Genomic DNA, 27936 nt, shown 5'->3' on the forward strand with positions numbered 1-27936 from the left:
AAAACATTGTTTACTTATAACAAAAAACAAGGTATAACTTGCAACAGTGAAACATGGCACATGCACCCTACAGTGGCACTGAGGTGACTATCGACCCCTCTTTCCAGTGAGGAAACACACACACACACATACACACAAACTACCAGTAAAAAGTTTTATAACCTCAGTTTCTTTTCCAGTTTTCCTTCATATTTAAATCAGTATAAATCCATCCATCCACTTTCCAAACTGCTTATCCTACTGGGTCGCAGGGGGTCCGGAGCCTATCCCGGAACCAATGGGCACGAGGAAGGGAACAACCCAGGATGGGGGGCCAGCCCATCGCAGGGTGCACACACACACCAGTCACTCACACATTCACTGGCAATTTTAGTAACTCCAATTAGCCTCACCATGTTTTTGGACTGTGGGGGGAAACCAAAGTACCCGGAGGAAACTCCACGACGACATGGGGAGAACATGCAAACTCCACACACATGTGACCCAGGCGGAGACTCGAACCCGGGTCCCAGAGGTGTGAGGCAACAGTGCTAACCACTGCACTACCATGCCGCCCCCGTATTAATCCAGTATTACAAAAAAACAAACTTAACATAATTAAACATTTGCCTTTAACCAGATCCATTAAAGTCCACTGAACCTGACTTGACGGCAAGGCAGGGGAACCTTTGGGGGGGGGGGGGGGGGGCTGGTGTCAGCAGGGACACCCCAGCCAAAAAACAGCCCTGTCCCAAAGGGCCCTAACAGGTAGGGAGCGGGACCCCACCTCAGCCACCTTTCACTGACAGGGGGGTGTGAAAGGTGCAGCGGGTGCAGCCTGTCTAGACGCAGGATCCGTGCCGAGCTGCCAGGACACTCGTTCCTGCTCATTAATGCTCATATTCATTTTATTTGTTAGCAAACCCCTCCTCCATTAATTCTGTGCCGCTGTCCTCCACCCTCAAATGTGTCACTTCAATCATAAAAAGCTGGTCTTCTTTGGATTGGGCCTGTATTCATATTCATGTATTCATATAACGTTAGGCCCTATCCGGTAAAATCCTTACCAGGATGGAAAAAGGATTGATTCAAAGTACATGTATAAATGTTTCTTCTCAGAGTCATATGGGAAGTGTGGTCTTTAAAATTTCCCATGTATAAAAAAACTAATTCAATGGAAAGGGGAGAGAAAATCATACACGTCGTGCAATTTTCCATAATCTGCTAAGATAATTGATTTGCGAGACACATTTGTAGAGGTGATGGATTTGGTTCTAAAGCCATTTTAACATAAATCCCTAATGTCAGAGCAAACTGATGTCAAGCAATACATCTCCCACCCTAGAATAGATCTACAGGTACATGTGAACTTTTTTCTTCCCGGCACAGGTGGGAATTGCTTTACTTCTTGTACCTTTTAGTTTCAGCACACAATCTGTAACACCTGTGCACATAGGAGACAAGCTAAGAGAAACGATTCATGATACAATCTTCTTATCTGTTAGATCAGATAAACGATCCAGCCGCCATTTTAAATGACTGGCGAGCGGCGTGCTGACATCCGTCCCCCTAAATGCGAAATAAATGTTTGGTTTGTAACAGGAAATATCTGATTCTGAGTGAGTGTTTCTGGGCATCTACATCCACAGCCCATAAAAGATACCGGCCTTTATTTCCCCCCCAGGCTCGCTTTGATCGTCCACCTTGACAGAAATCTGCTTCTTCAGTCTCTCTCTTTCCTCCTCCCTTCATTTTGTCCAGGATGTGAGGAGTTGCCAGGACAGACCGAGGAGTGAGACAATTTTGATCTCCTTGTTGTGAATGTGGGTAGCTGGTGGGGAGGGGTTGCGGGGGGGCACTCATCTGCTACCAGCCAAACTCCCCTTTCTCCTCTGGGACCCTGGACTCATGGATCACAGACCCGGATAAGAAGCTAACAGCCCTCTCTAGCAGAGCCATGCTAAATTCTCCCTGCGCTAAAATGATTTCCCTGGGAATCAATGGGCCTTTTCTTTTGTTGGCTGCCGTTTGCTCCGCGGTTCTACATTCCATGTGAAACAGTGGACAGTCATGAGGAAACATAAAACATAATACTTGTGTGAGCAGCTTGTCACTGGCTGTTGGGGGGGGGGTGTGTGCAGATATTTCCAATGAAAGAAGAATCATGCAGTGGGAGGGGTGACGGCCCTCCACATCCAGATCGAATCTCCTGCGGGGCGGGGCTAAGATCCTACGGCGCGCCATTGAATCCACGTCCATTTCCGCCTTGACAGCTCCGCGTTTCATACGAAGCTGATATAACAACTTCCTGTCTGTAAATGAAAGTGAAAGCGATTTAAACCTGCAGTCGTCATTTTGTCAAGAAACACGAATATGATTCTGGGAAAGTAAAAAGATATTTTTATTGCCAGGTAAGATTATACTCAACAGATTAAACCGATAGTAAACTTACTTAAATATTGGCATTTAATAGTTCTTAACGTAATTATTCGTCGAAAATATACCTCCGCGCATTACAGTAACTGCGTCACAGAATATTTTGAACTTTCCAACGTAAAGCGAATTAATAATAATAATATTTTATTATTTTCGCTCAATCCTGATTTCGCCTAATATACAGCGTCGCTTAAATATGTACGTGGGGCTAGATTATAATACTTTGAAGTTATATTAAAATTGTTTTAAGATGTTGGGGATAAGTGCTAACGTGCCGAAGAACCCGGGTTAAACTCAAGGCTTAATATTTTTTGAAACAAGGCTAAACCACGGCATTGCTGTATTTTTTCCATAGCTTTTTTTCTTAGTTCGTAAACAATTATACGAACATTTATACAGATATTTTTACGTAAAGATAAACGTCCTACTTAATTCGTCCTAGCGCCGGACGAATTAAGTAGGACGATGCGTCGTTTAGAATAAATAAATTATTTAAAATGGTATGACGTTATATAGAGAAATGTATTTACAGGGTTTCTATGCAGTACGGAAGTATGGAGTTTGATCTTGGTGTTTTCCAGGTGTGGATAAGTACAGTCGTGTGAAAAAATTAGGACACCTCATGAAATATTTTATTCTTTATTAAGAAATATCAAAATATCCAGATTAAATCTTCTTTCAAATCTGTAGATAAAGGTGATGTAATTGCATCACCTATGCAAAAACAAGAAACAAATTCACTTATTTAACAAAGGAAATTAACTAAGATGCCAATTACTACCGAGGAAAAAGTTAGCTAGTATTTCCCCCTTTGGCTGAAATAATCTCAATGAGATGTTTCCTATAACCATCTATCAATCTCTGATTTGACTGGCAGAATGTCCCCCCCCCCCCCCCATGCAGAATTCCTTAAGCTGTGTGATGTTTGCAGGGTGTCCTGCATGCACTTCTGCTTCAAATCACCCCACAGCATCTCAATAGGATTCAGATCTGGGCTTTGACTTGACCATTCCAGAACTCTCCATTTCTTTCTTGTAAGCCATTCCTTGGCACATGCACCCTCTGATATAGTGAAGACTTCATAGTGGATTCTATGCTGGTGAGCTGGCCAGGTTCTGCTGCAGCAAAGCAGCCCCAAACCATGACATTTCCACCCCAAGCTTCACAGCTGGTATGAGGTTCTTTTGCTCAAAAGCTCTTCGGTTTATGCCAGACATGTCTTCTGTTACTGCGCCCAGCTAGTTCAATTTCAGATCCATCTGTCCGAAGCACATTGTTCATTAAGTCCCAGTCTGTGTCTTGATGGTCTCTGGTAAACTTCAGTGCTGCTCGGATGTTTTTTTGACAGCAGGGTTTCCTCCTTCCACAGCTCCCATGTTAATCAAACTTGTGCGTCTCTTTCTGATGCTAGATGCATGTACCTTGACATCAGCTGTGGCAGGAGCTTCCTGTACGACTCATGATGACCTTTTAGGATTTTTGGAGATGTCTTTCAGCATCTTGCCGTCTGCTCTTGGCTGAACTTGCTAGGACAGCCTGCCCTGGCCATGCTGGCAGTTGTTTTAAATGTGAATTATTGTGTAAATTATTTCCCGGACAGAGGAATGGCTGATTCCAAGCTCTCTTGAGATCTTTTTATATCCTTCCCAGACTCATATACATCTACAGGCTTCTTTCTGAAGGCCTCAGAGAGCTCTTTGGATCTCACATGGTGATATCACTCATTTCCACAATCAAGGGCAAACCAGACTAAATGTCTGTGGTTTAAATAAGACAGGCTTCACCAAAAAGCTCTGTAACGATGTTCTAACCATCTTCACCTGATATGGTGCCACCTGAATCTAACTCTAGGCATTTTAAATAGTGATGAATGTGAGGGGGTCCTAACTTTGTCCTCAGTGGAAATTATCATCTTAGTCAATTTCTTTTCGTAAATAAGTGAATTTGTTTCTTGTTTTTGCATAGATGATGTAGTTACATCACCTTTATCTACAGATATAGCTTGAAAGAAGTTTTCATACTGATATGTTGATATTTCTTAATAAAGAACTAAATATTTAATGGGGTGTCCTAATTTTTTCACATGACCGTATATTATTTTATATATTTTATATGGCCTGTAATATATTTTTAAAATATCTGAATTTACTTATCAATGTTTTTGATTAAATAACTGATGTGAGTTAACAGCCACCTACCAGCCAATCAGAAAATAGCATCTGTTTTTTCGGGGTAAATTCCAAAATAAGTTACACGTGATTGGCGCAAGAACATTATTACATAGATACGCACATGGAGTGCAGACAAGGTGGGAGTGGAAGAGCAGGATCCAATTTTCCGATGGGTTCTGCTCCCTTGTCGAAACGTGGTACCGTAACGCACACCGATGATTGCGTGGTTCGACTGAAAACTGGAAAAAATTTTATTTGGCAATACAATATCAGTGTGGAAAGTTGTACTTTATTGTGCAGGACAATTGCAATTATTCAAGTAGTCACATTTGCATTATGTGAAATATTATTTCATAATAATGACTAATGAGAATTACAATGGTATTACGAAATACAATTTAAATATTATACATAGGATGTATCTATGAACCCTTCATGTTCACAGAGGCCCCAACAGGAATCAACTGGTCTGGATCGGCACAAAAATGGACAAGGAGAGAGGAAATAGAGGAGCTGCTTCTGAAATGTGCCCCCCTGTGGGGTGTAACAGAAAGAGCCCTGAGAGGTAACAGTGTTACAGCCCACTAGCATGCATGTCTCTCTGGGTCTATAGTCAGGCCATAAGTTAAAAGTAAACTGGGCTCCTAGCTAGGGCTGGTCAGTGGGCAGCACTTTAATATGTGTAGCTTCATAAAAAGACCTGGGGCGGCATGGTGGTGCAGTGGTTAGCACTGTTGCCTCACACCTCTGGGACCCGGGTTCGAATCTCCGCCTGGGTCACATGTGTGTGGAGTTTGCATGTTCTCCCCATGTCGTCGTGGGGTTTCCTCCGGGTACTCCGGTTTCCCCCCACAGTCTAAAAACATGCTGAGTCTAATTGGACTTGCTAAATTGCCCGTCGGAATGCATGTGAGAGTGCATGGTGTGTGAGTGTGCCCTGCGATGGGCTGGCCCCCCATCCTGGGTTGTTCCCTGCCTCGTGCCCATTGCTTCCGGGATAGGCTCCGGACCTCCCGCGACCCAGTAGGATAAGCGGTTTGGAAAATGGATGGATGGATGGATAAAAAGACCTCGCCATCTTCTGTCTTCGCCGTCTTCTTCCACAATCAGCCAGTTCTTTTATACTAGAGGCGAGCAACAGACCATCCCTCCTATACAAAATGGCCACATAACAAAACTAAACAAGCAAACAAAAACATATATAAACAGGTAAAAAGGAACATCAGCCAAGTCTAGTTGTGGAGGTTTTTAACGGTCATACTAAAAGTTTCATATGATATCTACATTTTAGATGAGACAATTTCCTTAACAGCTGACTGTAAATAAGTCTGTTTACATCAAGAGTTTCACAGCATATCAAAGTACATGAAGGCAGAGCAGAAGGCTAAACAGCAGTGTGATGCCGTCCCCATTGTATGAATTATATTTATACCATGAGGGTTTGTTTCCTCTCGCTGCCCACAGTGTCCCGATGGAGAGAGCAGACTCCCCTGTACCCAGCTGTGTCTCCATGAAGAGTGACAGGTCAATGGATCGACCACTCGTCTTCAGAGAGGGAACTTTTCCTACAGATCAAAGGTAAATGTGCATTTAAACAAACACTGTTAATGACATTCAGACTCTCTGTCAAATGGCACAGAGACACATACAAGCTATGATGAAATAACATATTTATAATGAATGCACCAATTTTTACCTGTAACAGATTCCATCACCATGAGAATTTAAACAAATGTTTTGTTTGTGTTCTATATAAATAAAATCTGAGTAAAAAGATGAGGATGACTGTAAAACCTGACTTTCTGCGAGCTGGAATTAGAAATTATTTAATCGCAAAGTGGATTTTAAATTTCAGTCCACAGCACAGAGCTGGAAATAAACTGGTTTGCCTGTCCCCCCCCCGTATGTCCATTAAAGAATGACTCGACAATAGATTGTCGTCTCATGAGACGGATGTTTCTGTTTTGATAACAAATAATTTCACTCTCATGAATTCATTAGATCACACTCAGATGAAGACTTCAGTTTAACATGTTTAATCGAACTGTGTGGCTTAAAGAATAAACTATCATCAGGCAAAAAAGAGAGACTATTGGCTTCTTTGCCAAAGGTGACAATTAAATTTTGCTGATTCAGTGCAAATAAGTAAACATTTCTAGAAGTAAATGAAATTTCTGCAGGATAACAAGTTTAAAATGTACACAGTACACAAAGAAAAAATCCTGAAAATACCATATAGTTCAATAAATAAATATAGATAAAAAATTTTAAATAGTTAAAAATGGGACGTTAAGGCTGGCTGTGGGGGCTGCACATCGACAGCAGGCATTGTGGTGTCTAACGGCAGCAGGCAGGAAAGATCCCCAGTAGCGCTTCTTAGCTCACGGTGGGGGAATGAGCCGGTGGCTGAAGGTGCTCCAAGATAGCGCCCCCTGGAGCCTGGGCTGGGTTATGGACCGGGCCAGTGGGGCCAGTGCCCTGGGGCCTCAGGACATTAGAAGCTGTGTGTCGCAACATTTATAGTGCGAACCATGAAATGCGCCCCCCTGTGGGGTGTAACAGAAAGAGCCCTGAGAGGTAACAGTGTTACAGCCCACTAGCATGCATGTCTCTCTGGGTCTATAGTCAGGCCAGAACATAAAAGTAAACTGGGCTCCTAGCTGGGGCTGGTCAGTGGGCAGCACTTTAATATGTGTAGCTTCATAAAAAGACCTCGCCATCTTCTGTCTTCGCCGTCTTCTTCCACAATCAGCCAGTTCTTTCATACTAGAGGCGAGCAACAGACCATCCCTCCTATACAAAATGGCCACATAACAAAACTAAACAAGCAAACAAAAACATATATAAACAGGTAAAAAGGAACATCAGTCAAGTCCAGTTGTGGAGGTTTTTAACAGTGATGCTAAACCTTTGATATAGGAATCAAATTTTTAGGTAACAATTTATTTTACAGTATAGCTGACTGTAAAAACCCCTGTTTACATCAAGAGTTTCACAGCATATCAAAGTACATGAAGGCAGAGCAGAAGGCTAAACAGCAGTGTGATGCCGTCCCCATTGTATGAATTATATTTATACCATTAGGGTTTGTTTCCTCTCGCTGCCCACAGTGTCCCGATGGAGAGAGCAGACTCCCCTGTACCCAGCTTTCTTTCCATGAAGAGTGACAGGTCAATGGATCGACCACTCGTCTTCAGAGAGGGACCTTTTCCTACAGATCAAAGGTAAATGTGCATTTAAACAAACACTGTTAGTGACATTCAGACTCTCAGTCAATTGGCACAGAGACACATACAAGCTATGAGGAAAAAACATATTTATAATGAATGCACCAATTTTTACCTTTAACAGATTCCATCACCATGAGAATTTAAACAAGTGTTTTGTCTGTATTCTATATAAATAACATCTTAGGTAAATGGATGAGGATTACGGTATAACCTGACTTTCTGTGAGGTGGAATAGGAAGTTATTTAATCGCAAAGTGGATTTTAAATTTCAGTCCTCAGCACAGAGCTGGAAAACAACTGGTTTGCCTGCCCCCCCCCCCCCCCCCCCCCACATGTCCATTAAAGAATGACTCGACAATAGATTGTCGTCTCGTGAGACGGATGTTTCTGTTTTGATAACAAATAATTTCACTCCCATGAATTCATTAGATCAGACTCAGACGAAGGCTTCAGTTTAACATGTTTAATCGAACTATGTGGCTTAAAGAATAAACTATCATCAGGCAAAAAAGAGAGACTATTGGCTTCTTTGCCAAAGGTGACAATTAAATTTTGCTGATTCAGTGCAAATAAGTAAACATTTCTAGAAGTAAATGAAATTTCTGTAGGATAACAAGTTTAAAAGGTACACAGTACACAAAGAAAAAATCCTGAAAATACTATATAGTTCAATAAATAAATATAGATAAAATATTTGAAATAGTTAAAAATGGGACATTAAGGCTGGCTGTGGGGGCTGCACATCAACAGCAGGCATTGTGGTGTCTAACGGCAGCAGGCAGGAAAGATCCCCAGTAGCGCTTCTTAGCTCACGGTGGGGGAATGAGCTGGTGGCTGAAGGTGCTCCAAGATAGCGCCCCCTGGAGCCTCGGCTGGGTTATGGACCGGGCCAGTGGGGCCAGTGCCCTGGGGCCTCAGGACATTAGAAGCTGTGAGTTGCAACATTTATATTGCAAGCCATGAAATGTGCCCCCCTGTGGGGTGTAACAGAAAGAGCCCTGAGAGGTAACAGTGTTACAGCCCACTAGCATGCATGTCTCTCTGGGTCTATAGTCCGGCCATAACATAAAAGTAAACTTGGCTCCTAGCTAGGGCTGGTTCAGTGGGCAGCACTTTTGATATGTGTAGCTTCATAAAAAGACCTCGCCGTCTTCTGTCTTCGCCGTCTTCTTCCACAATCAGCCAGTTCTTTTACACTAGAGGCGAGTAACAGACCATCCCTGCTATCCAAGGCTCTTACAAGACAGACTTGCATAGTCTCACTTAGTGCAGACACTGAAGATATTTAAGAAGCCCAGATGAATGGATAAATGATAGATTGACCAAATGAGTTGGAATGTGTAAAATGAGAGCGGTATTTTTTTCCGCCGCAGAACAAACGCTGCTGATGGAGCTGTATGGAAAATACAAGGATGTAATCCCTAAAAAAGGCAATACTGTGGCCATAAATACAGCCAGGGAGTTGGCTTGGTAATGAATTGCAGACAGACTAAATGTGTAAGTTACGTAGATGTTACAAGTGCCCAATACGGTACATGGTGGTACAGTGGTTTATGCTGTCGCCTTACGCCGTGAAAGTTCCTGGTTTGATCCCCATAGCCAACTGGGAACCTTCTGGGTTGACTTCATGTGTCATTCTTACTGTACAATGTTATTCTGTATTACTTGATCCATAAAATAGTTTCAGTCACATCCATGTGAAATGTTTTGCACAAATAACCGTATCATGTCTTTGCTATTTTAGTAATAAACTTTCAATGCAGACAGTGACTAAACAAAATATAAAAATATGTTCCTGTTCATGTTATTTTAACATTTTTTTAGTTTCAGTTTCAGTCACTGCATTTCATATTTGACCTTTCTAACATGGGTACGCTTTTACTTGAATTATTTTGGAATTAATTGGAATGCTGAGGCGTTATTTCTTTTATAGACTTATATTTATTACAGGACATTAGTAGTGAGATCGCGGAATTTCGTCCAACGGAACGATCTATTGGGAATCTGTTCCCACAGGTCAGAAGTGAGACAGTTAACCTGGTCCGGACCAAACTTGTTCACTCACCTATGTTACCATGGTAGCTCAGCAGGGATTAATTTAAGACACGTCGATGGAACGGAATTCCCTCTTAAATAAGCCAGACTTGTAGAAATAAGTCAGACTTTCCCTTAATCCTGCTTCGCCACGGAGGGCGACCTGCAGCATTACGGCCGTGGAGGGCGACCCCAGAGCGTTACGGCCGTGGAGGGCAACCCCAGAGCGCTACAGCCGTGGAGGGCGACCCCAGAGCGTTACGCCCGTGGAGGGCGACCCCAGAGCGTTACGGCCGTGGAGGGCGACCCAGAGCGTTAGGGCCGTGGAGGGCGACCCAGAGCGTTACGCCTGCGGAGGGCGACCCGCAGAGCTGCTGACGTTCACTAGCATCCGATCCGATTAAGCGGATGGAGGGGGTCACATGAGTCGGAACTCTGACCTGGAGGTAGCCATCCAGCTCTTAAGCATGCAGCCCCCCCAGGCCCTGTCAGCTCTCAGACTGTCTGCCCTGCATGTGCAGCTGGGCCAGATACGCAGCTGCAGATAAGAGGTCAGGTGTGTTCCTCTGCCAGACTCTGCCCCGCCAGGTCAGGAGGAAGTCAAACTGCCCCCCTTCCTTTGTTCCTCCTCGATGTGCCTCTAGCTGCCCAGATCAGCCCTTGGCAGAGTTACTGCCTGTGTTGTAGCTCGTCACAGTGTGTATGACTTGAGCTGATCTCTCTATAGCACCGGCAGATACTGTGTTTGCCTTGGGTTGCGCCTGTGGTAATGGACACCGGGGGGCGCTATAGCACCGGCAGATACTGTGTTTGCCTTGGGTTGCGCCTGTGGTAATGGACACCGGGGGGCGCTATAGCACTGGCAGATACTGTGTTTGCTTTGGGTTGCACCTGTGGTAATGGACACCGGGGGGCGCTATAGCACCGGCAGATACAGTGTTTGTTCTCAATGGCTGAAAGATCTGGACCGCTGGGAGGCCAGTTCAGTACCCGGACCCTTCTTCTACGAATCCATCGTGTTGTAATTGATGCGGTGTGTGGTTTGGCATTGTCATGTTGGAAAATGCAAGGTCTTCACTGAAAGAGACGTCGTCTGGATGGGAGCATCTGTTGCTCTAGAACCTGGATATACCTTTCAGCATCGATGGTGCCTTTCCAGATATGCAGGCTGCCCCTGCCATATGTACTAATGCACCCCCACACCATCAGAGATGCTGGCTTTTGAACTGAGTGCTGATAACACGCTGGGTGGTCCTTCTCCTCTTTAGTCCGGATGACATGGTGTCCCTGGTTTCCAAAAAGAATTTCAAATTTAGATTTGACTGACCACAGAACAGTTTTCCACTCAGCCGCAGTCCATTTTAAATGAGCTTTGGCCCAGAGACGACGTCAGTGATTCTGAATCATGTTCATATTCGGCTTCTTCTTTGAATGATAGAGTTTTAACTGGCATCTGTGCATGGCAGCGCGGATTGTGTTCACTGGCACTGTGTTTGGGAAATATTCCTGAGCCTATTTAGTGATTCCATTACAGAATCATGTCTGTTTGAGATGCAGTGCTGCCTAAGGGCCAAAATATCACAGGCATCTAGTCCGGTTTTTCACAGAGATTTCTCCCGATTCTCGGAATCTTTTGATTACATTATGTGCTGTAGATGATGAAATATTCAACCTCTTTGCAGTTTTATACTGATGAACTTCTTTCTGAAATTGCTCCACTATTTGTCAGTGCAGTATTAGGGGGATTGTGACCCTCTGCCCATCTTTACTTCAGAGAGACACTGCAACTCTAAGATGCTCTTTTTATACCCAGTCATGTTATTCACCTGTTGCCAATTGACCTAATTGCTTGCAAATTGTTCCTCCAGCTGTTGGGTTTTTGTACCACTAAGTTTTCCAGCCTCCTATTGCCCTGATCCCAACTTTTTTGAGACGTGTTGCTGTCATGAAATTCAAAATCAGCCAATATTTTCCATGAAATAGCAGAATGTCTCAGTTTAAACATTTGATATGTTTTCTATGCTTTGTTATGAATGAAATACGGGTTTATGAGATTTCCATATCATTGCATTCTGTTTTTATTTACAATTTGCTCAATGTCCCAACTTTTTGGAATTGCTGTTGTAATATAACGCAATGTTATTCTTTATCTACAGTAACAGCAATTTTAATGGGGAACTTTTCAGTCTTTCTGTTTTCATTTGTGTAGATGAACTGAGGTCTTTATGTTTCTGCCTAATTCACAGAGACCAAATGGAAGAATGCAGTTCAGATCTACATGATAAATCAGGTTTATCATCCATATTGAAGGTTTGTATTTATTGCTGATATATATTTTCTTGGCTGTTATGTGAATTAGCTTATAGTTTATACAGCTGTATAATAAGAAATTCATCATGTTAAAGGAAATATGTTTTAAACTATGATTCACAAGTGAAACTCTGAAAAGGTTTGCTGTAAGTAGCAGTAATTAACTGTGACTGTTGATTTTAGTCACTAGAGGAAAAAGCCATGAAGTTCCTAAAGGACGAGCTGGAGACGTTGATGATGTATCTAGATGAGAATTACCCAGAATGCTCTGAGCCTCAGCTGGAGGAGGACAATGACCTGGACTGTGATGGTCAGACGCAGAAGACCAGTGTTAGAGAGGTAGCTCTGAAGATCACACTGTACATCTTGAGGACCTTGAAGCAGAATGATCTTGCTGACATGCTGGAGAAGAGTAAGAGCTTTATAACATTTTGTACATGTACAATATTGTGCAAAAGTCTTAGGCAGCCAGAGAAAAGGATGTTTAAATGGTCTTCATGTTGGTGTAGAACTACTATAATATGTATGTCAAAGTGTGTTTGCCATTTCAGAACCTCTCCCAACATCACCCTAATATTTACAGAAATCGTGCAGTATATCCACGTATTTTTATACTTGACCACTAACACATCTCATGTTGTTTAAACTAATTTAATTAATGAATGAAGGGAGCTTTAAGTGAAATTTAACAAATACATGGACTGGCTGTGGTGCCCCTGAGGGAGAGGTTTGGGAAATGAAAAGGGGTTTTGTGTTTTTTTTGGTTCTGAGCAGATATACACTTTCTACCCAGATTAATGGCTTTAAACATTTCCTTTGGCTGCCTAAGGCTTATTCACAGTCCTGTATGCGGTGTTCCAGTGAAATACACATGATAAAACTTTCAGTTTCACATTCACAGTCACAGGGAAATATCTGGATATGTATGTGTGAAAAAGTGTGTTTTTGGAAAATATTCTTCCTCTCATACTGGTCAGGATCATGGTGAGAATTAGTGCATTTTCCTCTCATTTCTTTTCAGGACAGCTCATGCTGCAACATCAGCAGGAAATCAAATGTAAACTTAAGAAGCAATTTGAGTGTGTATTTGAAGGGAAAGCTAAGGAAGGACAGCCAACACTTCTCAGTGAGATTTACACAGAACTCTACATAACTGAAGGTGGGACTGGAGCTGTCAATGATGAACATGAAGTGAGACAGATTGAAACAGCATCCAAGAAAAGGCGAACAGAAGATACTACAGTCAAGTGTAATAATATATTTAAACCCTTATGTGGGCGTGAGACACCTATCAGAACTGTACTCACTAAAGGGGTGGCAGGTATCGGGAAAACAGTCTCTGTGCAGAAACTTATTCTCGACTGGGCAGAAGGAAAAGCAAACCAGGATGTTCACTTCATATTTGCTCTTCCTTTCCGGGACCTGAATTTGATTAAGGGTGAATACAGTCTGATTGAACTGCTTCACCACTTTATCCCAGAACTGAAATCATTTCAATCCACTGAGCTGTTTAGGTACCAAGTCTTGTTCATCTTTGATGGCCTGGATGAGTGTCGCCTTCCTCTGGATTTTCAGAACAATGAGAGCTGGTTTGATGTAACAAAGAAAACATCACTGGATGTGCTGTTGACTAACCTCTTTAAGGGGAATCTGCTCCCATCCGCTCTCCTCTGGATAACCTCCCGGCCAGCAGCAGCTAATCAGATACCTCCTGAGTGTGTCCACCAGGTGACAGAGATACGAGGGTTCAGTGATGCCCAGAAGGAAGAGTATTTTGGGAGGAGATTCAGTGATCAAAGTCTGGCCAGCAGGATTATCACACATGTGAAATCATCAAGGAGCCTCTTCATCATGTGCCACATACCTGTGTTCTGCTGGATTTCAGCCACTGTGCTTAAGAGGTTTTTTAGTGAGACTGACAGGGGAGAAATTCCAAGGACTCTGACTGAAATGTACACACACTTCCTGATCTGTCAGACAAGTTTAAAAAATGACAAGTATATGAAAAACCATGAAACTAAGCTTAAGGAATACAGCAAGGAATTCCTTTTAAAACTTGGTAAACTGGCTTTTGACAACCTTGAGAAAGGCAATCTCATATTTTATGAGCAAGATCTGTCAGAGAATGACATTGATGTCACTGAAACTTCAGTTTACTCTGGAGTGTGCACAGAAGTCTTTAAAGAGGAGTATGGGTTGTACCAGGAGAAGGTGTACTGCTTTGTGCATCTGAGCATCCAGGAGTATCTCGCTGCTTTATATGTGTTTCTGTCAAACTCATCAGCTGACCTGCTGAAGACTGCAGTGGATCAGGCATTAGAGAGCAAGAATGGACACTTGGACCTCTACCTCCGCTTCCTCCTGGGCCTCTCAACAGACTCCAGTAAGACTCTGTTACAAAAACTACTGGGGCAAACAAAAACCAGCTCACGTAACATTAAGAAAGTAACCAAATACATCAAGAACAAAATAAAGGAGAATTTATCTCCAGAAAGGACCATCAACCTGTTCCACTGTCTGAATGAACTTGGTGACAATTCTCTAGTAGAGGAAGTACAAAGATACCTGAATTCAGGAAACATTTCAGCAGAAGACCTCTCACCTGCACAGTACTTAGCTCTGGCCTTTGTGATGCTGATGTCAGATGAGGAGGTGGATGTGTTTGATCTGAAGAAATACATCAGATCAGATAAACAGCACTGCAGGCTGCTGCCTGTGGTCAAGAACTCCAGGACGGTTCTGTAAGTGACGTGGGGATGGGAAATCATGTCTGGTCTGGCAGTAATACTTGAATATTGTTTGAAATGTGTAATATATATTATATATTTCTCCTCAGGGAGTGGCCTGATGGTGCAGTGGTTAGCACTGTTGCCTCACACCTCTGGGACCCAGGTTCAAGTCTCCGCTTGAGTTACATGTGTGTGGAGTTTGCATGTTCTCCCCATGTCGTTGTGGGGTTTCCTTCGGGTACTCCGGTTTCCCCCCACAGTTCAAAAACATGTTGAGGCTAATTGAAGTTGCTAAATTGCCCATAGGAGTGCATGCGTGAGTGAATGGTGTGTTAGTGTGCCCTGAAATGGGCTGGCCCCCCATCCTGGGTTGTTCCCTGCCTCCTGCCCATTTCTTTTGGGATAGGTTCCGGACCCCCCGCGACCCAGTAGGATAAGTGGTTTGGAAAATGGATGGATGGATGTGAAATATATGTTATATATTTCTCCTCATGGATTAATAAGTGGGTTTTATTTGATAATCACAGCTATAGCTGTTTGTATAGCAGTAGCTAATCTTGACCACAGACTTTATAATGACTGAAGGTAGTGATGTCACTTTTTGTTTGTTACTACGTTTCCATTCCCATCCAGTCTGCCTTCTGATCACAGGCACAGCATCCTAACCTGCTATAGAAACAGTGAGGGCTCTTTAGCCACAGGGTGTATAAGTGGTATGTGAGTGTTATTGTCAGCAGGCGTGTTCATGTGATGGAGCCCAGAGCTGGGAGCTTCCGTATGACTGCTGTCTCTGGCTGCTCACTGGCGCCCTCTGCTGGCCTCAGCTGCACCTGGCTGAGGATGTGACGACACATCTAGTCCGGCAGAAATAGATAAACATTGTTTAAAATATAAAAAGAATATGTATATATGTAATTTATTTCCCCTCTTTTATCAACATGGTTCCCTTTTAACCTAGTTTATATTAACTGAAGGTAGTAAAAATAAAAAAGACAAGATTTCCACGACCATCCTTTGTGTAACAAATAACCAAAGATACAGCATCATACAGAATGGTCCAGTTTTCATTAATAGTGGGAAAACCACTCATATTCGTTTCAGTTCTGGATGCTGTAGGAAGCATTTCTGTAAATACTGGGTGTGGTGCGTGACTCTTTGGGTTCAGACTCTGTGTCCATGAGCAGAAGGTCGCTGGTTGAGATCTCTTGGCTGGCAGAGTGATGTCATCGCTGACATCACTCTGCCATGCCATACCATAGCCCTAACCATAACCAAACTCAAAGGGGGAGCCCATCCTCCAGGGAGCAGCAGCAGGCCAGAAGGACGTCACAGGTAGTGGAGACGTCGCAGGGAGCAGGGTAGGCAGGACATCTTGAAAATTTGGGGTCGTCAGGCAGCACAGCCCAGGAGGAGGAGGGGAAATAAAATGTGCAACTAGCCAAAGGGGGAGACTAGAGGCAGTGCTAACAGTTAGGTGAGTGCAGTATGTAAGCTCCGGCAGATATGGCTATGGCAGCATAAGTAGGAGGGAGAGGCAGGTGGGAACGCAGGCATGGGGAGTCCCTGAAATGTCAGCACTCCAATTCCACAAGGGGGTGTGAAGCTAAAGTGAGAGACTGACAGTTCAGTTTATCCAAAGCTAATGGCACCGATCCCCACCCAGCTCTACACCTCACACTATAGGTCTGACTGGGAGTGAGCAGTTAGCTAGAGCTAGAACTAGAGTCCCTATAAGCTAAACTAAACAGGTGTGTTTTTAGTCTAGGCTTGAATATTGAGAGTCAGCCTGAATCCCACACATCCGGTGGAAGACTATTCCACAGCTGAAGAGCTCTATAAGAGAAAGCTCTGCAGCCTGCCGTAGCTCTTTCTACCCTGGGTACTAACAGATATCCTGCTCCTTGAGATCGATGAAAGCGAGGAGGGTTGTATAAGGTCAGCAGGTTACTAAGGTATTCTGGTGCAAAGCCATTCATCCATCCATTTTCCACCATTCAGTGTTTTATAAGTCAATAGCAGTATTTTATAGTTAATCCGAGACTTAACTGGAAGCCAGTGAAGGGAGCATAGAACAGGGCTAATATAATCACTTTCTTTAGTGTTTATAAGAACTCTGGCTGCTGCATTTTGTACCAGCTGAAGTTTATATAAGGATCCAGATGGGCACCCAGAAAGGAAGGCATTACAGTATCCAGCCTGGCATTACAGTATCCAGCCTGGCATTACAGTACCCAGCCCGGCATTACAGTACCCAGCCTGGCATTACAGTATCCAGCCTGGCATTACAGTATCCAGCCCGGCATTACAGTATCCAGCCCGGCATTACAGTATCCAGCCTGGCATTACAGTATCCAGCCTGGCATTACAGCATCCAGCCTGGCATTACAGCATCCAGCCAGGAAGTTATAAAGGTCTTAGTGTTTCCGCTTCCTGAAAGGAGAGCATCTTCCGAAGCTTGGCGAGGTTCCGTACATGATAGAACACAGCTTTAGTGATGCTTTTTATGTGAACATCGAAACATAAATCGGAATCAACCAGAACACAAAGATCTCTGACCACTGTGTCAGGTTGGGTAGGAAGACCACCAAGGTTGAGGTTGTCAAGCTTATTTCGAGCCGCCTTCGGACCAGTTAACAGTACTTCTGTTTTTCTGTCTTTAACATAAAGAAATTATTTGCCATCCAGCATCGGATATCTAGTCGACAGTCTTCTAACCGAGAGCTGTGATGGATCATCCGGCTTAACAGATATATATATAACTGTGTATCATCAGCAAAACAATGAAACCCAACACCATGATTTCTGATAATGTGACCAATATATACAGTGTACAGTAGCGGCCCAGCACTGATCCCAGTGAGACACCATTGTAGGAATATTTAGCTCAGGTGAATTTTAATATCTCCACCAATATGTTTTGAAATTAATTGCATTTTAATTAATTATTATTTAATGATGTTTATTAGCTAATTATTATGCCAAAAGGTTGGTTTCTCCAAACTCAATTGCAAATCCCCGTGAGTCGGTTAATGTGAGACTTACATGGGATTCACTAGTTACCAGTATCGCTTAGTAACCTGAGTTAGAAGGCTCGTCCAGCGAGCTACATCACCAGGTAATGTAAACGATCTGTAGCGAAGCTCCCCTCACGGCTGATGAGAGAGAGTCTTGCGATATTTCAGGCGAGTTTGAGGTTTCAGAGCTTAGTAGCCAGATCGCAGAGAGGCAGGGACTATTGTGAGCACTCAATGAACGGAGGCTGAAGTTGTGTAAAAAACATGCATTTATTCCTAACTAACACTACAACTAACATAAGACAGACATTACACTTCACATAAACAACAAACACAAAATAACGAAATAGAACCAAACAGAATGTAACATGAAAATGCAGTGACCAGATTTAAAATGGGTAACCTTAAAAGGGAAATACTGTTCTGCAAAGCAAGCACAGTTTGTGGAAACACGACCCTAAAGTCAAAACTTTACAGAACTGCTTGGGTTGTTGGAATGAAAGGAAGCTGGTTTACTTAGTTGCAGAGTTGGGGGGGGGGGGTCTTGGCAGTTGGTTGCAGAGGCTGATGAGCTGACGGGTGATGGCACTCAGGGAGGCGTGGCGTTTGCAGCAGTTGTTGCAGTGGAGCCCTCTGATTCTCTCTCCTGGTGAAGCTTTGTCTTGGTTACTGTTCTCTGTCCAGCTGGGCCTTCACTGGCAGGCTTCAGGAGAGCTTCTTGTGGGCTTCTCTTCTCCTGGGCTGATGTTCTCTGCTGCTCCCCCCTTTGTTCTTAGGTGCCAGGTTTTATAGTCTAAAGTTCATGAATAGGAATGACCAGGAATTCGACTCCTGGACCAATGACTGACCATCCATTTGGTGGGCTTTCGGAGGGGTGTCTGTGGCAGTCTTTTTGGTATTTATGACTAGACTGGTACCACTTTGCCGATGATTTTCATTAAACTGGTGTAACTTTTGGTACATACAGTTTCATGGTAACCACTGAGCAGATTTGGAATCAGGAGTGATTTTCCTTCAGTTTGACACCAATCATGCCATACCAGCCTAGCGATTCACACCTCCTACCATCTGTATTAATTAATAAACAATTACTTATATCATGTATGTTACTGACACACATCAGTATATGTTGTAGGTGGTTTGGGTGGCACCTCAACAGATGTTACAGTTTATACAGACATTACATTACATTTTCACATTCTAACAGCACATCTTACCCTTAGATAGACGTGGCCATTAGTCTGTGGTCATACCAATTTAAATTGCACATCTGGGAACAACATATTTTGCTTAGTGTGGATTATCCCAATTAATCTTCTCCCCAGAATGGATAATGTACACCTTAATTCTGTCTTTTAATGCAGAATAGTAGAGGACAAAGAGCTTGGTAACGGCCACAAAGATCAGATAAGGCCACCGAGGAATGTGGAAGAGAAAGGGGGGGGGGGGGGGGGGTTTGTCAAACAAAGAAAAAGAATCTCTGAAAGTTAAGACACATACAAACATAACCTGTCTGTATATTGAGACTAGTAGTCATGAGTAAATAAATATACAGATATACAACAGCCAAACTTAGAAGAAACTTTCTTTAGGGTGTTGGGTGAGTGGTATGTAAGGCAGGATGTCTGGGGAGGGGGTTGCGTGCCAACTCAAGGGACCCCTGTCCTTGAGGTCCACTCTGCTGTCTGTAGGTCCCTAAATCTTTGTGCAATAAAAGTTGGAGTGCTGGCCTCCCTTGTTATTTGTGTGTTTAAGTATGTTTGTGTGTGTGGGGACACGAACCCCCTTTGGTGCTTAGGCCAATGTGTGCCTCTCGTACCAGGATAGGCTTTGTCTCAGGCCACCTGGAATTTAAGCTCTGTGATATGTGCATGTGTGTCCTACAGCTGCTGGGAATGTTCACATCTCCTCCTTTCAGTAATATGTGTCGAGTGTAGGGACACCTGGCAGAAAGATGGCTAAGGACTGCACTGGAAGCACTGGTTATGGGAGGGTTCACGTCCATCTTGCTGTTGATGTGTTCCTATATATTCCTGTATATTCTGTGATTGTTGGCTGTAAGCTTCTACTTAATGTTTTTACCTCTAGTTCTGAGCAAAGATGCACTGACTCACAATTAGTGATCATATGACTGCAGCAGATTGTCAGGACGCACAGAACGCTCTGCAGACTATAATTCTTTTTGAAGTGTAAGCTGTGCTGCTAATTATACTGAAAACAAATGCTTATTGTAATGCTTTGTATTTTACTAATGTGTAGGATGTGCATATGTCTGTGTCTTAAAGTGTTTTCTGTTTCAGGCTGAATGGCTGTAACCTCATAGATAAACACTGTGAAGTGCTGTCTTCAGCTCTAAGATCAAACTCTTCCCCCCTGAGAGAGCTGGACCTGAGTGACAATGACCTGAAGGATTCAGGAGTGAAGCTGCTCTCTGCTGCACTGGGGAACTTACACTGTAAACTGGAGATATTGAGGTCAGTATTACTGGGTATTCTACATTGTAAACTGGAGATACTGAGGTCAGTATTACTGGGTATTCCACAGTGTAAACTGGGGGTACTGAGGTCAGTTTTACTGGGTATTCTACACTGTAAACTGGGGATACTGAGGTCAGTATTACTGGGAATTCCACAGTGTAAACTGGGGGTACTGAGGTCAGTATTACTGGGTATTCCATACCGCAAACTGGAGGTACTGAGGACAGTATTACTGGGTATTCCACACTGTAAGCTGGAGGTACTGAGTCCAGTATGGCTGGGTATTCCACACTGCAAACTGGAGATACTGAGGTCAGTATTACTGGGTATTCCACATTGTACGCTGGAGATACTGAGGTCAGTATTACTGGGTACTCCACACTGTAAAGAGGAGATAGTGAGCAATTAGCTAAGGGAAAGGGAGGAGGGGACCTGCCTTGTCTTAGACACTAAACTGTAATTCTTTAAATATTTATTAGAGCATCACATTTATTTAATAATTGTAATGGTGAGGTGATATTATTTATTGGGGAGTTTCTGTCTTTCTCTGCAGGCTGTCAGGCTGTAGAGTCACAGAAGAAGGCTGTTCTTCCCTGGCTTCAGCTCTGAGGTTAAACCCCTCACACCTGAGAGAGCTGGATCTGAGCTACAATCACCCAGGAGAATCAGGGGTGAAGCTGCTCTCTGCTGTACTGGAAGATCCCAGCTGTAAACTGGAGAAGCTGCAGTGAGTAAAGAATATGCATTTTACACAAAAGTAACTGGACACCAAGAAAACCCACAATGCCTTTCAGCAGTTACATGATAAACAAACACAAACAGCTTCTGTTTTCTTCTCCTACTACCTTATAGTCCACAATCTTATCAGCCCTCCATCCATGCTAGAAATAATTAAGCAGTGAAGTAGGAAACATCTATTTAACCATATAATCCATGAAAACATTTGTGTTGTTTAGCAAAGTTAACGGCACTGTTACAGTTAAACATGCTGACTTTAATGTGTTATGGACAAAAAAATAATGGACACCAAACAGAATCGGGATGATTGTTAAAATAATTTTTAGTAATTTGATTACTAAAAATTCTCTTATTCTCCTCATTTGAATACAGTGCTGCAGTGTAAAAGGTGGATTTAAAATTGTTTAATTTTTTTAAGGGTGGGCCGGTGTGAACTCACAGAGAAATGCTGTGAGGCACTGGCTCCAGCTCTCAGATCAAACTCCTCACCCCTGAGAGAGCTGGACCTGAGTGACAATGACCTACAGGACTCAGGAGTGAAGCTGCTCTCTGCTGGACTGGGGGATTTACACTGTAAACTGGAGATACTGAGGTCAGTCTTACTGGGTATTCCACACTGTAAACTGGCGGTAGTGAGGTGAGTATTACTGTGTATTATACTACGGGACCGTTGAATGCTTGAATCTGATTGGCTGACGAACGTTCTGAGGTGTGCAATTATTTTCAGATAACCGCACGGCGAACGTAGTTCCAGGCAGCTCTCTTGACCGCATTACAGTTCCATATCACTTCGCATAGTTAACTGTAATAACGGAAATTAGCATACAGTACCTATACAGCACACAGGACTAACAAAAACAACAACATGACAGACGATTTTCCGAAAGTAAATTTTAATATTTACGGTGAATATGAAACTTTCAACAACTGGGCTGCAGCAGTATTAGTTAGCCTAGTGTACCAACTTAAAGGCTACACATGACATTTCTCACTAGCGAGGTAATAACAGCGCTGCATCTTAAAACAGACTTACAGTTTAGAGACGGTGCTTCAGAACACTGTTGAGGGACACACAGAGGTAGCCTAATTCATACAAGCTCTCTCTCTCTCTGTTTCTCTTTCTCTGTGTCTCTCGCTCTCTTTCTAATAACTTCATTATTAACTGCATTAGTCTGCTATCAACGGCTCAAGCCTCCATTGCCAGCTTTAAAATGACGTTTTGAAACTAGCAAAAGAGTCGTTGGATGAGATGCGGAAGAAATAGTCCTACTCACAATAGCGATTTAAGTAGAAAAACCGGACGAATCCCTTGAAATATATCATCTGATCGATGTCTTGAGGTGTGGCAACCGTAGTATAAGCGGAATAATTGACTCCGGACCGTTGAATTATTAGAAAATAATGCACACCCGAGGTGGTAATGCGGCCACTCCGCTATGCGTCGTGGCCGCATTACCACCTCGGGTGTGCATTATTTTCTAATAATTCAACGGCCCGTCGTCAATTATTCCTTACTTATACACTGTACGTTGGAGATACTAAAGTAGAACATAACTAATGATTTCAAAATAAAGCAGGAGTATCTAAGTCTACAGGTTGACTTAAAAAATAACATTAGACTCTCTAAGTGGAATGTCAAAAGGAAGATTGCACTGGAGGCTAAGGACGACATTAAACGTTTCTTTCAATATTTTAACTCCAAAAGAGCTCTAAAAGCTGAAATCACTCATCTGCAGGATAGTAAGGGCCTAATAATTGAAAATGAAAATTGATATAGTAAATGAATTTAATGATTTATTTTATACTGGTATTCACAGTAGAGGACATGATTAACTTACCACCATTTACTACAAATACAGTGTCGTATATAAACAATATACAGTCCCTCCACAATTATTGGCCCCCTTATAAAGATTTATGAAAAGGGCTAGAAAAAAATCCACCTTTTGGCAAAGCAGCTTCATCTCACACTGAAAAAATGAGAAAAATCCAACCTTTCATTGAAATTAATTTATTCAAAGCAAAACAAATCCTTCATCAAGAAATAATTATTTTCAACAAAAACACATGTGCCACGATTATTGGCAGCCCTGCTTTTAATACTTTGTACAGCCTCCATTTGCCAGTATAACAGCACTGAGTCTCCTATAACATTTTATAAGGTTGGAGAATACAGAGCAGGGCATCTGAGACCATTCCTCTTTACAGAATCTCTCCAGATCACCCAGGGCCCTCAGCCCTCTCTTGTGCACTCTGCTCTTCAGCTCAGCCCACAGGTTTTCAGTGGGGTTCAGGTCAGGGGACTGAGATGGCCATGGCAGCAGCTTGATTCTGCGGTCAGCTGACCATTTTAATGTTGATTTGGACATGTGCTTAGGATCACCTTCCTGCTGGAAGATCCAATGAAGGCCCAGTTTTTGTTTCCTGGCAGCAGCAGCCAAATTTTGATATAAAATGTCCTGGTATTTCATGGACCCCATAGTGCCATGTACCCTAACGAGGTTTCCAGGGTTTTTGGAGGAAAAACAGCTCCACATCATCACAGAACCTCCACCATATTTTACAGTTCAGATAAGGTTTATTTCATTATAACCATCCTTCTTTTTACGCCAAACCCACCTTGAATGTTTATTGCAAAAAGCTCCATTTTTGTTTCATCAGACCATTGAATTTGTTTCCAAGTTCTATAATGTTTTGCAAACTCCTGGCACTAACATTTTAAGTAACTGACAGAAAAAGCTTCTTTCTGTTATACCTTTCAAATATCTGTTAGCATGAAGGGGGCATGTGATGGTTTATTGGAGACGTGGTAACCCCAAGGTTTTACTTTGGTAATTGACCAACAGTCATCCTTGGGGATTTTTTGTCTCTCTTACGATCCTCCTCACTGTATGTGGGGGCAAAATAAACTTGGGGCCTCTTTCAGGCAGGTTTCTAACAGTTCCAGTTGATGTCCACTTTTTAATTATTGCCCTAACAGTAGAAATGGGCATTTTAAGGCGAGTAGCTATTTTTTAATCCCCATTCCCTGACTTATGCAGGTCAGCACACTTCTCCCTCATTTGGTCTGTGTGTCTCTTATCTTTTCCATGTTGATGGATGACTAAGGGAATTTGGCCTCTATGTCTCCTCATGTTTGTACCCCAGTTACTCAGGAAGTCATGGATTACAGCTTGAAGGTTCCTATTCACTCCAATGAACTCAAAGTTGTATAATTTACATGGGAAACATGCTTCAGTTACATTGTGTTCACTATAATTTGCAGGGCTGCCAATAATCGTGGTTCATGTGTTTTTGTTAAATTCTTCATCAAGAAATAATAATTTTTCTTCAAATAAATTGATTTCAATTAAAGGTTGGATTTTTTTCCGTGTGAGATGAAGCAACTTTTCTTACCCCTTTTACAAAGGGGTGCCAATAATTGCGGAGGGCGCTGTATGTATAACTGAGGCTGATGTGGTACAAAGCCTGGCTAAGCTCAAAATAAATAAATCGCAGGGCCCTGATGGCATTTTACCTATAGTTTTAAAAGAGATGAGGGATATTATTAGCCAACCTTTAACTTAAATATTCCAGAAATCGTTATCTGCGGATGTGCTACCTTCTGATTGGAAGCATGCTAATATAACACCCATATTCAAAAAAGGGGATAGAAGTAACCCAGCAAACTATAGGCCAATTACTTTAACTTGCATTACTGGAAAAAGTATGGAAACTATAATCTAAGTGAAAATGGTAGATTACCTGGATACAAATAACATTCTGAGGGGTAGCCAGCATGGATTTAGGAGTGGTAGATCCTGTTCAACTAATTTACTTGAGTTCTTTGAGGAAGCTACAAGAGAACTTGATCACAAACAGTACTTACACTGTAGATTTGCCGAAGGCCTTTGATGTTTTCTTCCTCAAACGGCTCTTGCTTAAGCTCAAAGCTGCAGGGATTTTAGGACTGTAGCAGCTTTTTGGAGACGTGGTAAAGATTTGTAAAGAGGGTTCAGTGGGGATCACCGCGAGGACATCGGGGGCAGTGCCTCTGGATTGGAAAACCGGGGTGGTGGTCCCCCTCTTCAAGAAGGGAGACTGGATGGTGTGCTCCAACTATAGGGGATGACACTCCTCAGCCTCCCTGGTAAGGTCTATTCGGCATTCGACCGCAACCTTTGGGGAGTCCTGTGGGGAGTGCTTCGGGAGTATGGGGTCCCGGGCTGCCTTATAAGGGCTGTTCGGTCCCTGTACAACCAGTGTCAGAGCTTGGTCCGCAGTAAGTCGGACTTGTTCCTAGTTGGGGTTGGACTCCATCAGGGCTGCCATTTGTCACCAATTCTGTTCATATCTTTTATGGACAGAATTTCTAGGCGCAGCCAGGGAGTTGAGGGTGTCCGGTTTGGTGACCTCAGGATTAGGTCTCTGCTTTTTGCAGATGATGCGGTTCTGTTGACCTCATCAGACCGTGACCTTTGGCTCTCACTGGAGCAGTTCGCAGCCAAGTGTGAAGCGGGACAAAAATCAGCACCTCAAAATCCAAGACCATGGTCCTCAGCCGGAAAATGGTGAAGCGCATCGAGAGGAGCCAGATGAGGTGGCTTGGGCATCTGGTCAGGATGCCTCCTGGACGCCTCCCTGATGAGGTGTTCTGGGCATGTCCCACTGGGACTATATCTCTCGGCTGGCCTGGGAATGCCTCAGAATTCCCCCAGAGGAGCTGGATGAAGTGGCCAGGGAGAGGGAAGTCTGGGTTTCCCGGCTTAGGCTGCTGCCCCCATGGCCCGACCCGGAAAAGCGGTAGATAATGAATGGATGGATGGATGGATGGATGGATGGATGTAGCAGCTTGGATTGACAACTGCTTAACAGACAGGAAGCAGCGGGTAGTTATTAGAGGCACAATGTCACAGTGGGCCTGCGTTCATAGTGGGGTACTGCAGGGTTCAATTTTAGGACCACTATTGTTCCTAATTTACATTAATGATAATGACACCAATATATGCAGTAAACTAGTTAAATTTGCAGATGACACCAAGGTGGGTGGTGTAGCAGATACTGAACTAGCAGCACAGAGGCTACAGTGGGATCTGGATTTAATTAGCAACTGGGCTGATACCTGGCAGATGAAATTTAACATAGATAAATGTAAGGTAATCCATGTAGGGAGCAGAAATGTAAAGTACAGATATTTTATGGGTTCCACTGAAATAAAGGTAGCTGATTATGAGAAAGACCTCGGTGTGTATGTTGATGCTTCCATGTCCCACTCTCGCCAGTGTGGGGAAGCAATTAAAAAGGCCAATAGGATGTTGGGTTACATCTCTAGGTGTGTGGAGTTTAAATTAAATGAGGTGATGCTAAGATTATACAATTCCTTGGTAAGACCCCAGATAGAATATTGCTTTAATGTGAGAGGGATATAGGGCTTTCGAAGGAACAAACAGGTTCGCTTTTTTCCGTTCAGAAATATTTATTAAAATATACACAAAATTATGATATATTTCATAAGCATTGATTGATAATCCCATTAATTAATAAAATGGAAAAGTAGCCACAAGCCATCTACACTCGGACGTGCTATAATCACCTACCTTCACATACGGACGGGGAAGTAATGCTGTAAATGAGCTCATTTCAAATTTGATGCCTGCTACATGTCCCAAAAAGTTGGTACGAGGGAAACAAATGGCTGAAAAAGCAAGAAAGTTTAAAAAGATTCAGCTGGGAGAACATTTAGCAACTAATTAAGTTAATTGATAACAGGTCTGTAACCTGATTAGCATTAAAAGCGATGTCTTACAGAGGCAGAGTCTCTCAGAAGTAAAGATGGGCAGAGGCTCTCCAATCTGTGAAAGAGTGAATAAAAAGATTGTGGAATACTTTAAAAACAATGTTCCTCAACGTGAAATTGCAAAAGATTTGCAAATCTAGTCTACAGTACATAACATCATCAAAAGATTGAGAGAAACTGGAGATATCTCTGTGCGTAAGGGACAAGGCCGAAGACCTGTATTGGATGTCCGTGGTCTTCGGGCCCTCAGACGACTCTGCATCACTCATCGGCATGATTGTGTCAATGACATTACTAAATGGGCCCAGGAATACTTCCAGAAAGCACAGTCGGTAAACACAATCCGCCGTGCCATCTGCAGATGCCAGCTAAAGCTCTATCATGCAAAAAGGAAGCCATATCTGAACATGGTCCAGAAGCGCCGTCGTGTCCTGTGGGCCAAGACTCATGTGAAATGGGCTGTTTCAAAGTGGGAATGTGTTCTATGGCCAGACGAGTCCAAATGTGACATTCTTGTTGGTAATGAAGGGCACCGTGTCCTCCGGGCTAAAGAGGAGGGAGACCTTCCAGCGTGTTATCAGCGTTCAGTTCAAAAGCCAGCATCTCTGATGGTATGGGGGTGCATAAGTGCATAATTATCTGTGACACCCATAGTGCACTGTGGACAAGTATCAATGCTGACTACTTTTTATATTGAGTCACATGTTTTATGTGATTTATTTTGTACTGAAGTGAAGGCAGGGCGGCATGGTGGTGCAGTGGTTAGCACTGTTGCCTCACACCTCTGGGTTCGAGTCTCCGCCTGGGTTATATGTATGTGGAGTTTGCATGTTCTCCCCATGTCATCGTGGGGTTTCCTCCGGGTACTCCGGTTTCCCCCCACAGTCCAAAAACATGCTGAGGCTAATTGGAGTTGTTAAATTGCCTGTAGGTGTGAATGTGTGCGTGAATGGTGTGTGAGTGTGCCCTACGATGGGCTGGGCCCCCCATCTAGGGTTGTTCCCTGCCTCGTGCCCATTGCTTCCGGGATAGGCTCCGGACC

The 27936-nt window shown here is 43.1% G+C and overlaps 1 protein-coding gene across 3 annotated transcripts in view; it reads left to right on the forward strand.

Moving 5' to 3' along the window:
* LOC125728845 (NACHT, LRR and PYD domains-containing protein 12-like) overlaps nt 1–27936 on the forward strand; it is a 43225-nt gene that overhangs the window by 9548 nt on the left and 5741 nt on the right. The window contains exons 1-9 of one of the 3 annotated variants that reach the window (XM_049005526.1): nt 2256–2390; nt 5032–5151; nt 6051–6164; nt 12097–12160; nt 12344–12572; nt 13182–14901; nt 20204–20377; nt 20934–21107; nt 21537–21710. In XM_049005526.1, the coding sequence (XP_048861483.1) occupies nt 5072–5151; nt 6051–6164; nt 12097–12160; nt 12344–12572; nt 13182–14901; nt 20204–20377; nt 20934–21107; nt 21537–21710 (2729 nt within the window). In that variant the 5' untranslated portion in view covers nt 2256–2390; nt 5032–5071. Of the gene's footprint in view, nt 1–2255; nt 2391–5031; nt 5152–6050; nt 6165–7107; nt 7164–7696; nt 7811–12069; nt 12161–12343; nt 12573–13181; nt 14902–20203; nt 20378–20933; nt 21108–21536; nt 21711–27936 lie in introns of those variants that run through there. The other 2 variants (XM_049005527.1, XM_049005528.1) reach the window with 2 other exon arrangements.

The sequence above is a fragment of the Brienomyrus brachyistius genome, unplaced genomic scaffold (assembly GCF_023856365.1).
Source record: "Brienomyrus brachyistius isolate T26 unplaced genomic scaffold, BBRACH_0.4 scaffold369, whole genome shotgun sequence".
Classification (NCBI taxonomy): domain Eukaryota; kingdom Metazoa; phylum Chordata; class Actinopteri; order Osteoglossiformes; family Mormyridae; genus Brienomyrus; species Brienomyrus brachyistius.